General features: G+C 37.0%; 1 protein-coding gene and 1 long non-coding RNA gene across 5 annotated transcripts in view; one reads left to right on the forward strand and one right to left on the reverse strand.

Moving 5' to 3' along the window:
• Positions 1 to 2,588: 2,588 nt before the first annotated feature.
• LOC140700741 (uncharacterized) overlaps positions 2,589 to 15,254 on the forward strand; it is a 28,468-nt gene continuing 15,802 nt past the window's right edge. Inside the window, exons 1-2 of the long non-coding RNA XR_012079360.1 lie at positions 2,589 to 2,704; positions 11,400 to 11,536. This is a non-coding gene — a long non-coding RNA (uncharacterized lncRNA). The remainder of the gene's footprint in view (positions 2,705 to 11,399; positions 11,537 to 15,254) is intronic.
• MED18 (mediator complex subunit 18) lies at positions 8,018 to 14,081 on the reverse strand. 4 transcript variants are annotated; one of them, XM_015240454.3, is made up of 3 exons: positions 13,872 to 14,081; positions 13,113 to 13,190; positions 8,018 to 8,931 (listed from the first exon to the last, which is right to left on the reverse strand). In XM_015240454.3, the coding sequence occupies exons 2-3, from the start codon at positions 13,183 to 13,185 to the stop codon at positions 8,378 to 8,380; spliced, it is 627 nt and encodes a 208-aa protein (XP_015095940.1). In that variant the 5' UTR covers positions 13,186 to 13,190; positions 13,872 to 14,081; the 3' UTR covers positions 8,018 to 8,377. The 4 variants fall into 4 exon arrangements, with proteins under 4 accessions (XP_015095940.1, XP_072831073.1, XP_015095932.1 ...); XM_072974972.1 differs by having other exon boundaries at positions 13,113 to 13,255; XM_015240446.3 differs by having other exon boundaries at positions 13,859 to 14,081.

Genomic DNA, 15,254 nt, shown 5'->3' on the forward strand with positions numbered 1-15,254 from the left:
AACAATGGCCAAAAATTATAAATAAGCATGTAATTTCTCAAAATTAGTACTTTAAAGGGATTCACTTGTTTAGATGTTTGTCTTCTGATATATTTGTTTTTTTTTAGTCTCATCACTTCACAGTCATATCTCCAAGAAAAAACATAGAAACAATTATAGTCAACTTGACAAAACACCAGTGTGATGACTCACGTCCTGTCTGCCTCTAGAGTTCAGTGTTGTGTTGATTCTATATGTTGGGTCCCTTACTACTAAGAACCTGCCATTGCCTAAGGGCATCCTGAGCGTGGGATCCTCTCTCCTTTGAAAGAGGGGAGATCACCTTTTATAGGGAATAGAGAAGACTGACTCCTCCTCCGCAATCATACCTATCACATCAGCTAAAAAGCAGGACACAGACAGGGTGGAAAATTCCAGATACTGTTACTCCCTACTAAAGCAGTGATCTTTTTCTGTTTTGTTTTGTTTTAAATTATTACTACTTTTTAGTTATATAAGAAATACATATTCATCATAAAAGAAAATAAGATAAGGAAAAACAATAAAAAGTACAGCTTATTTCCAACACCAAGCAAAAACGATTAACATTTTGAAGTATTTACTCCCATACCATTTACATTTTGAAGTATTTACTCTCGTACTATTTTCTCTTTAGTTCGTGCTTTATAAAAAATAGCATGTACTAAGGAGGGTGGCTACAGCTCAGCGGTATAGCACATGCTTAGCACGCATGAGGTCCTGGGCTCAATCCCCAATACCTCCATTAAAAAAAAAAAGCAAAATATACATGTTGTTTCTAAACTTTTTTTCATATAATAATAATTACAGCTCATAGCCACATAATGTTTACTATGGGCCAGATACAATTCCAAGTAGTTTTACACGTAATAATTCATTTAGTCCTCACAATAGTTCTATAAGGAAGGCAGAATCAGTATTCGCATTTAATGATAAGGAGACTGAGGCACAGAAGCAATTTGCCTTTGGTCACAAAGTTAGTAAGTGAATTATCTGGAATATTTTTCCATGTCATTAAATTCATTTCTGCAGATTTTTTTGAATGGCTGCAAGGTATCTCATTGTGTGGATGAAATACCATTTAATTATTCCACTTCCTTTTATGAGGCATCTAGATTATTTCCATTTTTTCTGTTATACACATCACTAAGATGACCAGCCTTACACTGGACCTTTGTGCACATCCTTAATTCCTTAGGCTAAATGCTCTCAAGAACAGTTGCATTGATTTTTATTTCCCCCAAAGAGGTGTTCCTTTCTCTGTGTTCTCCATGACCTTGAATGTTATAAATCTACCACTTTTGCCTACAGCAACATTTAAAAATTCATTTTACCAGTTCTGGGAAATAAATTCAAGTGCTAAAAAATACATGATTTCTCCAGAGCAAAAGAGCCAAGGTCTAAAATCTGCTCCCTTTTCATAACCTCCTGCTTTTTACAGATGCTAAATCTCATGGCTTATACACTAACTCATCACAGAGGAATGAGGAGTGTTAACCTGGGACAAACCAGCTTAGGCAGGCAAGATTCTTGTGGTCTACAAGTCAGCATTCACTAATTCACTCACTCACTCACTCATTCAGTAAATATTTGAAAGGTTATGCTGTGAATAGGGATCATGGAGGTCACAGAAAAAAAACCTATTTAGAACAATGCTAAATAAAACATTTAGCACATTACCTGGCACATAATAATTGCTCAATAAGTCAATATGCCAACAGAAACAGACTCATAGACATAGTAAACAAACTTAGGGTTACTATGGAAGGGGCGTGAGAAGGGATAAATTGGGAGTTTGAGATTTGCAGGTACTAACTACTATATATAAAACAGATAAACAACAAGTTTCTTCTGTATAGCACAGGGAACTATATTCAATATCTTGTTCAATAAAAAAGAATATGAAAAAGAATATATGTATGTATATGTATGACTGAAACATTATGCTCTATACCAGAAATTGACACATTATAACTGACTATATACTTCAATTAAAAAAGACATAAAAAAAATCAATACACCAGGCTCTGTGTTAAGTACCAAATGAGTGTATGATCTCCTTTAATCCCTACAACAACCTCTAGGAGCTCGGTTCTTTTATCATACCCATTTTGCAGATAACAAAAGTAAGACCTAGAGAGGTTTGCCCAACTTGAGCAACATACCTGGGTTGGAGTTCAGATTTGAACTCAAGACTCCAGAGTCTGTGCTCTTAAACATTATGCTGTACTACAAAACATAATTCCTCCCCTTAGGAAGTATGCAGTCTTATAAATAATACTACAATTGAAAAATAGCTAACAAATGTTAAGCACTTATATGCGCCAAGCCCCCTGGTAGGCCATTATGCATACTGATCATTTAATTCATATGACAACTCTATGAAGTAGGTACTATTGTAGTTATGCTTGTTTTATAGATGAGAAAATAGACATTCTGAGAGTATAAATAACTTGCCCAAGACACAAACAGGTATTAAATGGTAGCAGTAGAAGCCAAGCTATACAAATTACTGTGTAGGGAACACAGTGAAATGTAAAACAAGTGATGATACTTAGCTGCCATCCAATGTCAGAAGTGACAGGATAGAGAATTCGTGACCTTCTTGTGCTCGAGGAGTGATCACAGGACAGAAAGGGAAAATCCTGGCAGCTTGTCAGGCTCTGTGTTGAAAGACTTCACACAGGTAAGTTCATCATATCCTCTACATGGTGACGGTATTATTATCAATTTGACAGATGAGGAAATGAATTCTCTGGAAGGTGATGCAATGTGTCCAAGGTCATATAGCAAGTAAATGGCATGGCTAGAACTAGAACCTATTTGTCTCTCAAACCTCACACCAGTCAGAATGGCCATCATTAAAAAACCCACAAATGATAAATGCTGGAAAGGGTGAGGAGAAAAGGGAATCCTCCTACACTGTTGGTGGGAATGTAATTTAGTGCAGCCCTATGGAAAACAGTATAGATTCCTTAAAAATCTAAAAATAGAGTTACTATATGATCTAGCAATCCCATTCCTGGGTATATATCCAGAAAAGAGGAAAACTCTAATTTGAAAATATACATGCACCCTAATGTTCACAGCAGCACTATTTACAATAGCCAAGACATGGAAGCAAACTAAATGTCCAACAACGGATGACTAGATAAAGAAGATGTGTTATATATGTACAAAGGAATACTATTTAGCCATAAAAAGGATAAAATAATGTCATTCATAGCAACATGGGTGGATTTGGAGATTGTCATACTAAGTAAGTAAGCCAGAAAGAGAAAGAAAAATACCATATGATATCACTTCTATGTGAAACCTAAAAAAATGACACAAATGAACTCATTTACAAAACAGAAAGACTCACACAAAAAACAAACTTATGGTTACCAGGGGGTAAAATGGGGATGGAGGGATAAGTTGAGAGTTACAGATTTGCAGATACTAACTACTATATATAAAATTGATAAACAACAAGGTCCTACTGTATTGCACAGAGAACTGTAGTCAATACTTTATAACTTATAATGAAAAAGAATATGAAAAGGAATATATGTACGTACAACAGAATCACTATGCTGTATACTAGAAATTAACACCACATTGTAAATCTACTATATTTCAATTAAAAAAAAGATTACTGCTAATCACAAAAAACAGACATCTCAAGTTAATGATTTTAGTGCTTTTCTATATATGGGAGGATTTAAGAGTCTGGACTCATTAAAATTATTCCTTAGATATACAGCCAGATATGAATCTGGAGCACAGAATGTTTCCTATTTTTCTCCATCCTGAATTCTCCTCCGGGCACACTCTGGTTGTGGGTGGGTGGCGCAGGCAGCTGTAGTAGCTGATGCCTTGATGGTGGGCAATATTTGTCACCACTCGAATGGCAGACAACATTGTTTACTGGAATGACAGGCAACATTCCCATTATAAGGTAATGCCTCAGAAATTTATCAAGAAAAAGCCTAAACTCTGTTCAGGGACATAGATCTGAATAAATGTCTTAATTGGAATAACCTCAGTAATATAAATATTTAATTCATTTGTTTAACAAATATTCAGAGTGGGTCAGGCATGGTTTTGGGTCCTAGGGGTATGTACATCAGAGAACAAAAGAAAGCATCTATTTTCGTGAATCTTATATTTTAGTAGAGAAATAGTGATTATGTAATCTTAAGTTATATAGTAATAAATGCTATGAAAAAGATTAAATAACATAAAAAGAGAGTGATGGGGAGTGAGTGTGCTACTTAACTTAGGGTGGTCAGGAAAGGCTTATCTGACATTTTAGCAGACACCAGAGGTGAAGGAAGCCTGCACACTGAATTCTGGCAAAGAAGTGTTCCACACAAAGTTGTCAGTTCTCCCCGCGGGTGCTGAATCTATACACACTTGATAAAGATCCCCCCAGAATTCTGGTAGTAATGTTGAGAAACTAAAACTCACTTTAAAGTGAATATGAAAGAATAAATGTCTACAAAAGCTGTCTGTTTTCAGGGGGAAATGAAAGTAGGGATACCTGCCCTACTGGTAGAACAGGCTCTACCATGAAACCACACTAATAAAAGAACCAGTAGAATAAAATGGAGAGCTTAGAAATAAAGTATATATATGGGAATCTGATATGTGATAAAGGTGCCATTACAAAGCTCTCAAAAGATTGCTTTTCTGATGGTAATAGAAAAACTAAATTACTGTATAGAGAAAAAAACCCTGGATTTTTATTTGAAACTAAGTTAAAGTGGACTCCCAATGGATTAAAGACCTAAATGTGAAAGTTAAAACTATAAAGCTAGCAGGGGAAGGTATAGTTCAGCGGTAGAGCACATGCTTACATGTACAAGGTCCTGGGTAAAATCCCCAGTATCTCCATTAAATAAATAAATAAACCTAATTACTCCTCCCCCACAAAAGGCAAAACAACAACAAAACTACAAAGCCAGTATTAGAAAATACAGGAAAAATCTGTGTTCCTCAGGTGTAAATAAAGACTTCCTAAACAAGACTGCAAATTATAAAGTCAAAATTTAGGACACTGCTTAATTAATAACATCATAAAGTTAATGGAAGGTGACAATCTGGGGGAAGGTATTCACAATGTTTAAAACAAACAAGGAATCATGTCTAGAATATACATACAGTTCCTACAAACTAAGAAGACAGGAAATCAAATGGAAAAAAAATAGGCCAAGGATATAAAAAGGCTCTGGGAGAAAGTATTTGCCATATTTAAAACAAATGAAAGATAAATTTCTAGAATATACAAAGAATTCCTACAAATCAACAAGACAGGAAATCAACAGAAAAATAGGCAAAGGGTATAGACAACTTAGTTTCATATACTAAACATACAAAAAAAAAAAACAAGGTTCAAATTTAATTATAATCAAGGAAATGCAAATCAAAACAGCCAAGAGCTGCCACTTTACTTCTACCAAATAGGCAAAAATTAGAAAGATGGAAAGAAAACACCAAAGACTGGTGAAAATGTGGTTATAAGAATTCTTGCTTACTGGTGATAGAAATATAAATAGTACAGCCATTCTGAAAAGTAAATTCAAAATTTTTGGCAAAATTGAGCATGCTCAGTTACATAGTTCAGAGGAATATTCACATCAATTTACAAACTCGCTTATTTTAGCATTTTTAATGGTAAAAGAGTTGAAGGCAATCTAGGTTTCTATTATCAAAAAAGTGAATGAGTAAAACATGGTGGATGCAGTGGTTACATTCCTGGATTCTGGAACTAGACTGCTTGAGTTGAAATTCAAGTTTCACCACTTACAATGGAAGAAAACTTGAGTAATCAGTGTGCCTCACTGTCACCTATAAAATGGGAATAATATCTCATAGGATTGTTGTTAGAAGTGTATGAGTTAAAACAGAGTTAAGCATTATTTAAGTATTAACTTTACTGTTAATACAAAAGCATATGAAAATTCAAAGTCGTGAGGTTTACATACAGAGACAAGAGAATATCACAAAAGCAATGACAATTTTTAAAAGTAAGAAAAGGAAGCTTTACAGCACACTTATGTGAATTGAACATATTTACATAACTCTGTTTTACAAGACAAGCATCACAGACATATATCAAATATATCAGAATCAGTGCCTACTGGACAGAATGAGAGTAGAGTTTAGGAATGAAGGGGCAGGCTACAAAAGAAGAACAAGGCCTTGCTTCAGTCATTTTACTAATATGCTATGGAAGGAGGAACAAGATTTACTCATGCAATCTGCAACTGAAGAGGGGAGAAGCTAGCTTAAAAATACACAAGGGAAAGCCAACAGAAGGATCCCAGAGCCAGAGAAATAACCAGCTAATCAACTTGGAAGCTGTCCTATCTTAGAACTTATCCTTTTTTTTTTTTTAACATTTTTATTGATTCATAATCATTTTACAGTGTTGTGTCAAATTCCAGTGTTCAGTACAATTTTTCAGTCATACATGGACATTTACACACTCATTGTCACATTTTTTTCTCTGTGATTTATCATAACATTTTGTGTATATTTCCCTGTGCTATACAGTGTAATCTTGTTTATCTGTTCTACAATTTTGAAATCCCAGTCTATCCCTTCCCACCCTCTACCCCGCCCCCCACCCCAGAACTTATCCTTAGATGAGATAATACCATCTTTATCACTTAAGGCAGCTTGGGATATGTTTTCTGTTACTTGCCCAAAGCATCCTAACAGAGTATTCATATAATCTTTTGAGTGGCAAACTGAGGTCCAAAAAGAATTATGATTTGTCCAATGCACCTCAACTGGGGTATTATCTAAGCAGAGGTTCCAGAAGAGGATAATTTTGAGTAACCTACAATTTTTAAAAAGCCAAACTCTCTCCAGTGTATGAAAAACTCTGTAAGTGTTAAAATGATCAACATTTATCACACTAAGAACTGTTACTTAAAAAAAATCCATTAAATTAAAACTCAAATGGGAAATTATATAAAAGCTGTTTACAAATTAATAAAATGAACAATCAATGAACAAAAGGGAATTCACGTAAAAAAAAAAGTCCAGTAAACATATAAAAATTTAAACCTCACTTATGAATATTTTTAGAAGAAAATTAAAACAAGTCACCATTTATCATCAAATGGGAAAAACAAATTTTCATGGTCACACCCAGTGTTGGCAACTCTGTTGGAAACCTCATTTACAACTGGTAGGAGTGAAAACTAGGACATTTCCGGAAGGCATTTGGCAATGCATAGCAGAAGAATTAAAATGGTGTATATCCTCTGACTCACCAGTTCCCTAGAGTTTATCCTGAAGAATAATCATAGATGAAACAGAAATTTAATTAAAAGCACTAGCATTACAGGATAGCTTATAAAAACAAAAACTTGGGGTCAAACTAAAAATCCCAAAGTAGGGGAATTAAGTTACGGAAAACCCAAATGATAGGATACAAATAGCAATTATAATGATCAATATTTAAATATAAACTCTGCTAATTAGTAGCTGCATAGCGCAGGGAAAGCTAATTAATCTCTCCACACCTCAGTTTCCTTGTTTATAAAATGGGCCTTTTGTGAGGATTAAATTAATTAACATACCTGAAGCACTTTGGAAATCACTGACACATAATAAGAACTCAATAAACTAAGTTTTTTTTAAAAGAACACTGTCGCTGAATGTCCCAGAAAGATGTTAATGATAAATTAAACAAAAGGGAGATTAAAAATCAGTATATACAGAATATTTTTCTAAAATAAATATATCTCATATATATAAATTTCCCAAAACAAAGACTAGAAGGATATAAAACAAAACAGAAACAGTACATCTCTTTGAATAATAGGATTACAGGTTATTTTTCTTATTTTTGTTCGTATTTAAAAATGTGTTACTTTTATGAAAGGTAAAAACTATCTCTTTCAAAAATTAAAACTAAAAACTGTCGTGTTTTTGCTCCAGCTGGTAATGAGACCACCCCAAATTAGCAGGGTAATGGGGTAAAGAATCAGAATTATAGCCATTTCTCTTTATAGCCTTTATTACCACACAATTCAAGCTCACAGTCTCTATTAACAAACCTTATACACATATGGCAAAACAAGATATTTCTCCTCCTCCAAAGCTACATTATTCCAGTCTCCCCTCTTTATGCAGAAGGATTATACAGATTCTCCATGTTATCCTTAAGCCTTGAATTTAGAAAGGCTGTCATGAAAGTGAACTTGCCATATGAGGAAAACAGTGCAAAGACTCATCTAAGTTCTCACTGTCTTCCTTCCTGAGGGAAGAATGCCTGGCTGGCAGTGGTGAAATGGGGCAATTATAATGTCTTCTTTTTTGTCACAGGTAAGGACAAGCCCCCATGGTGGACAGGCCTTAGTCACATGAGCCTTTTGGGGTCTATTTTCTCTAGGTGAACCAGAGGTTTCAGCTGCTCTGCAAAGTTCCTCATGTCATCAGAGACCATGTCCTGCCCAGCTGGTGCAACGACACTTAGTTCCACAAGATAGGAGAGTGACAAGGCCTCTGTGCTGTCCGTGTTCCCTGGCACCAGGATGCGGAAGATCTTGTACACCATGATCTTCATGATACCCTTACGGAACAGGTGTCCCTTGGCAACAAACTCATGGTCCATGCGGAAGCCCATTTCCATCAGGAAGTCAGTGAGGTTCTCAGATGTCGCGATGTCCACACAGTTACGCACCAGGGCATGGCGGTTCTTATCTCCCATTTCTGGCTGTCCCAGGTAGCGCAGATGCCAGGGGGCCCCTGCCCTATCCATAGAGCGCCGGGCCCTTAGAACGAATGGACTGGCCTGCTGGCCCTTAAGGAGGAATACCATCTCGTGGTCAAGGAAAGTCTCAGGTTCCATGTTGTCACACAAACCACGAAGGCGGTGGATGAGGCTTTCCAAGCTATGGTCTAAAACACTTCCTGAAGAAGGAAAAAGCACTACTGAGTCCCATCTTTCATTCTGGGTAATGGAATTAGCAAAAGATTGAAAAGACCAAAACGAAAAACCAGAACAGTTTAGTGCAGTGTTTTGTAAAGCATAGGGTCAATACATGAGACTTTAAGGGGCTATACTGCAAAGGTATTATGTAACAGGTTAATTCTCTTTCAGTTTTTGTTTTGTTTGTTTGTTTGTTTGTTTGTTTTTGCATTGTCTTTGGTACTAGAAAGTCTTCAGGCCTTCTCTAACAACGTTAATCTCCAGCGGGCTTTGGGCTCAGAGCATTTAACAGGCAACAGTATCTATTTAAAATAATAATACTGTTTCATTGTCATTTATTTAAAAAATGGTTTTCTATTTCCAGCAAACAAAAGTTTTCCATCTATAGAAAAAATACAACATGTTATTTTTATGTAATATAGTTAACTAAAAGAGGATGAACTGCCTCACAGAAATAAACTAGTCTTTGTTCTTATCTTATTCATCCTCCTGGGAGCATTTCACATGGTTGTTAGAGATTATATCAATTTTGAAATCTATTCTTCCCTTGGCCTCTGGGATATAACTCTTGGTACTTCACCTAGCTCACTGACCATTTCTTTTAAGTCATCTTTGCTGGGTCTTCCTCCTCCTCCTTAAATAATGGAGGATCCCAGGACTCAATCCTTGTCCTCGTCTCCATCAACAATCTCCTCCTCCCTTCATGACCTAATTCAGTCCTATGGTTGTAAGTATCACTTATGCCCTGAGGACTACCACATTTATATTTCATGAACTACAGACATTCCTCCAACTGTCTACTCAACTTCTCCACTTGGATGCCTAAGACATCTTCATCTAAACACGTTCAATACCAACCTGTTGAGTTTTCCTCCACAATCTTACTCTTCCTGCAGTCTTCCCTATCATACTACACGGCAACTCTTTGCTTCCAGTTGCTCAACCAAAAAACCACAATCATCTTTGACCCCTTTCTCTCTCCCACATCCTACACCCAATCCATATTTTAAAATAAATGCAGAATCCAACCACTTCTCACTCCCTCAGTCATTCCCACCTAGTCCACGTCTCCTTCATTTCTTGCCTGGTCTTTGCAACACCCTGCTTCTACCCTTGCCTTCTTCTTTTCTTTTCCACTCGACAGCCAACTGGTCTTTTTAGGCTGTAAGGCAGATAATGATGATCCTCTGCTCAGAACCCTCCAATGGCTTCCAATGTCATTCACAATATATCCCAAAGTCTTTAGCATCGTCTACAAGATGCTGTATATTGTGCTCTCTGCTACCTGTCCAACAGCATTTCCTTCCACTATCCCCCTAGATCACTCTCTCCAAACACAATGCTCTTCCTGCTATTTCCTGAAAATGCCAAGTATTTGACAAAGTATTTCTCTGCAGAGTCCTTTCCCTTAGTCATTATACTTTGAATGTTTTTCTCCCAGATATCCGCATGTCTTACACCACCACTTTGTTCAGGTCTTTGCTCAAATGTCACTTTATCAGAGATCTCTACTCTGATTTCCCTAAGTAAAATAGCGTATCTCTCTCCAATCTCTTTCCACTTCTCTGCTTTATTTTTCTTCAGCATTATCACCTCAATTTTTAGTCATCTTTCACTATATCAATTATGTATTGATTTTTAAATTATCTTTCTTTCCCCACTGCTGATATTCCAATGCTGGGAATACATTCATTTATTGAATAAATCTGTTAAAGTAAATAACAATATATTACTGTAACTATGGTAAATATTGACAGTAGGACTCAAATGACTAAATTTTTGGAAATGGGTAGTGTTGGAGGAAGAGTAACAGATCAGGTCCTAGCAATCAAAGGACAGAAGATCATGGGAGCAGGGAATGAGTCCTACATTCACAACAGTGCCAGACCTGTTTTTTCATTTTTCAAACATTTGAGGAGCTTTGCAAGTGCTGGCTCATTCAATACATACTTACTGAATGCTGCGCCAGATACTATGCTAGGAAGTAGGGGGTCCTGCCCTCATGAAGGTTAGTTTAGTGGGGGAAATAAAAAATAAGTAAACAGAAATACAAGGAAATAAAAAGGAGATGGGATAGAGAGCAGTTGGTAGGGGTGGAGAGAGGAGACCTCTCTGAGGCTTGGGCATAGTCAGAGAAGGTCTCTCTAAGGGAATGACAACTGAGCAGAGGCCTGAAGGGTATAAGTGAGATAGTTATTTGATGGTCTGGAACAAAGTGTGTGGACAGAGGGATTATCAAGTGCAAAGACACAGAGGCAGGAAAGTGCTTGGGGTAAGCAAAGAAGTGAAAGGATATCAGCCTGGCTGAAGTGTAGTGAGCGAGATGGAAGATGATGATGAAATGGGGGTTTGGGATGAGCCAAAGCATGCAGGCTATATGTACAGTCCTTATGTTAACAAGCAACAATATCTATCTAAAATAATAATACTAGTTGTATTTTATTCTCAGGCCATGGGGCAGCTAATAGAGCTACACTTCGTTCTCCACACCACAGGGAAAGACATGACTGGATCTACATTTTTAAAAGATCATTCCAGGAAAACTGGTACGGACTCTTCAACAGGACATGGTCACAGCATAAAAAGGTAGGAGGGGAGACTGGTCCAAGTTAAAAGAGACTTAAGAGGAAAACTTGATTGTATCCTGGATACAAAACACATTTTTGGGACAAGTGGGGAAAACTTGAATATAGACTAGCTATTAGATGATACTAAAAGTATTTTATTAATTTTTAAAAATAATAATACAACAGCATTGGGGTTATGAAGGAAAATATCTTGTCTTTTAGAGATGTATACTGAAAGTGTTTAAAGGTAAAATGTTATGAGGTCTGAAATTGTCTTTAAAGACAGCCAAACCAGGAAGATACAGCAAATATGGTACCATGGTAGAAGCTGAATTCTAGATGTTGCATCCTATGAAATCCTATGGAGTGTTCACTATATTAATCTCTATCTTCTTTATTTGACTTTTTTTAACAATAAAATAATGTTTAAAAGATGATCAGCTGTTGTGTGGGAAGAGGTAAATGATCAAAAGTGGAAGTATGGTAATAAGCACGAGGTTACTAAAACAATTTGGGCAAAGGCTGATAAACCAGGGTGAGGTACTGCAGGGGGAGAAAAAATATATCTGATACATACTTTGGAAGTAAAATGAATAGGACTAGAAATGGACTACATGTGAAGGTAAAGTAAGAAATGGGTATTCATTCCTGTATGCATGGCAACTGGGGAATGACAGTGGCACTTACTGAGACAGGAAAGACTGAAGGAAGGGCAGCTTGAGGAGTAAAATTAATAACTTTATTATGTTCATAGTAAGTCACTCAATGGATGATCTGAATTAAAGTCCAAACTTCCACTAAACATTATATACCTCCTGAAAATCATTACCCTCTCTAGGTCTTGAGTTTTCTCATCTGAGCAAGTTACTTGATCTCTGTTTCCTAATCTATGAAATGAAGCTGTAACAATATCACAGAACTGCCATATGCATTAATCTTACTTCTGGGTATATATGCAAAAGAATTCAAAGCAGGATCTTGAAAAGGTATTTCCACACCCATGTTTACTGCAGCATTATTCACAATAACCAAGAGGTGGGAGCAACTCAAATGTCCGATGACAGATGAATGGATAACGAAAATGGGGTATATACATACAATGGAACATTATTCAGCCTTTAAAAAGAGATATACTGTCACATACTACAATATGAGTGAACGTCGCAGACATCATACTAAATGAAATAAACTAGTCATAAAAAGACAAATACTGTATGATTCCACTCATATGAGGTTACTTAAAGTAGTCAAAATCAGAAATAGAAAGTATAAACTTTGTTGCCAAAGGCTGGGGTGAGGGGAAAAAGGAATTATATAAATTTTCAATTTTGCAAGATGAAAAAGTTACAGAGATCAGCTATACACCAATGTGAATGTTCTTAACACTACTGAACTGTACGCTTAAAAATGTTTACGATGGTAAATTTAATGTTATGTATTTGTGACCATAATTAAAAGTAAACTGAAAAAAAAAAGAAAATTCCTATTGGGTGCCAGGAATTATGCAGGTTGCCTTTGCATAACAGCCTCTCATCTCCATGAAAGCTGAACAGAAAAGAGGAAGACAGGTAATCCAAGCTCCCTAGTTCACTTACCCTGCAGCAGGTACTCCATCATGTTAATGGTGCCCCCAGTAACAGGCATCATGGTGACTGGAGGAGCCTCCATGTTATCTGTTTAAGATGAAAACAACAGAACTGGATTCGTAGCCACCAGTAAAGTAAAGCACAGGATACACCTGGAGAAGAGTTCTACTTGTTAATACTTCAGACATGTGGAGAGACACCAGATCTGCTTGGGTCATTAGCCTTGACATCAAAAGATTCATTTATCCATTCAAAACTTTTTGAGTAACTGCTATAGGCCAGTTTCAGGGGCCGGGGATGACACAGAAATATACAAAGGAGACCTGATCATGGAATTATAGCATAATCTTTTAGTCTCAAGGTCTGAAACCTCTAAAAGTTTTCTGTGCAATAAGGAAGTTATCAAACCTCTCACCCTGGGGCTCAAAGTCTTCCTTATAAAATGGGGCCAACGATATTGAACCCGCAAGGCTTTGTGGCTCAGACGACATGATGGACATGCAATAACATTTATAAAAACTTAAAGGTGACTTAAAGAACCTTGTCTATCCTTCAATTTATAGACGAGGATACTGAGACTCGGGAAGGGCCAAAGGACACACAGCAAATCGGTGGCAGAACCTAGACCAGATTAAAGTCTAAGGTTCCACCTCTCTGAAAACGCTCATTAAAGCGCACCAGGCGAAAGCTCGAAGTTCTTTTAAGATGATGTTTTGGGCCTCCTAAGCCAGTATCAAGAACGTATGCCCACTTACACCAAAAACACACCTCCTCGTGCGTTCTAGACTCTTCTCGCAAAGCGGGGAATTATATCCACCCGAACACCTCGGAGCTTTTGAGCGACAATTAGTGCCCAGCCTTAAACTTAAAGACCCCAGAATAGCGCAACACTTCCTCCTCCTTTTCCCACCTCCGGCGAGAAACCGCGGTCGCACAAACCTAGACACAGCCAACCTGAGACGTAAGGGTGCCGAGAGGGCACAAAAGCCTTTCCTGCCCTGCAAGCAGAAGCGCATGCGCAAAACGCGACGCTGCTTGGAAGACGGCGGCCTCCTTTAGAGCGTTTCTCTAGGAGTTGTCGGGGTCTTGACGTCATAGGCCGTCCTCTGGGAAAGTATTTTTTTTTTCAAATGTGACGACCTGGAGACGTTTTTGTCCAGAAAATCTCACGGATTTAACAGGGAAAAAAGAGAGCCTAGGGAAGAGAACCGCAGAAGAAAGAGGAGAGATTGTTACAAGACAAAAACTTCCTTTGGTTCGGTACCCAAGGTTAAAAAGAAAAGCCACCGTTTACTGCTTAGCAAACTGTTCTGAACAATTAGGAGCTCAACAATGGAATTAGTATTTGTTCATTCTTCTGTGTTTATTTTATATCAATTTAAAAATATTGAGAGATAAGTAAATTCAACGAACATTTATTGAACGCTGCTTATGTGTCCAGCATATAAAATGCAGACAAAGAGGGTACCAGAGAGAGGTGACTGAGGCACTTCCTGGAGCGAAAAGTTTAAGGGAACACCAAAAAACTCATTAACAACAACAACAACAACAACAACAACAACAACAAATTAATGCAATATCTTACAAATTTAATGCAAAAGAAAAGAAAAGTCCTGATGAACAAAATGTCAAAACTTTAAATTTAATCTTCACAGCAGCCCTATGACCCAAGTATAATTTATTACTGTAATTTTACTGATGAGAAAACTTGGGCAACAAGATATTAAATAACACGTGAGGGAGCTGAAAGGCTGGGATACAAATTTAAGCCGCTAACTTCAGAACCCACCCTCTTATTTACACTATCCAGCCGCTTCTACTCCAGTTACCCTGCTGTAACCTACACTACCTCTCACTCATTAATTTAAAAAAAAAGTTCCTTTGAACATTTACCCAGATTTGAGCTGACACTTCAAAGTAAGATAAAAATAAAAAGAATGGGTAAGAAATTGGTAAACAATATATAGAACTTGGACAAGGCCTAGAAGTTGCAAGGATCAGTTTCTCTGATAAGGATGTGAGGCCTGGAGCATAGAAGGGACTACTTTCTGTCCTCTGCCACTACCCAGCTGTGCAACCTTGGGCAATTCACTTCCCCTCTCTGAGCCTTAGCTTCCTTTTTTTCAAACAGAGTTAAAAATAGTGCTTTCT

This window comes from Vicugna pacos, chromosome 13 (genome assembly GCF_048564905.1).
Source record: "Vicugna pacos chromosome 13, VicPac4, whole genome shotgun sequence".
NCBI classification, from domain to species: Eukaryota; Metazoa; Chordata; class Mammalia; order Artiodactyla; family Camelidae; genus Vicugna; species Vicugna pacos.

What these genes read in the sequence shown, in the direction of transcription:
- MED18 (XM_015240454.3), bottom strand. Translation starts at nt 13,185, where the DNA reads ATGGAGGCTCCTCCAGTCACCATGATGCCTGTTACTGGGGGCACCATT. An exon ending in GATGGAGTACCTGCTGCAGG is followed by an intron (nt 8,932 to 13,112) that starts GTAAGTGAACTA and finishes TTCCTTCTTCAG; the next exon opens with GAAGTGTTTTAGACCATAGC.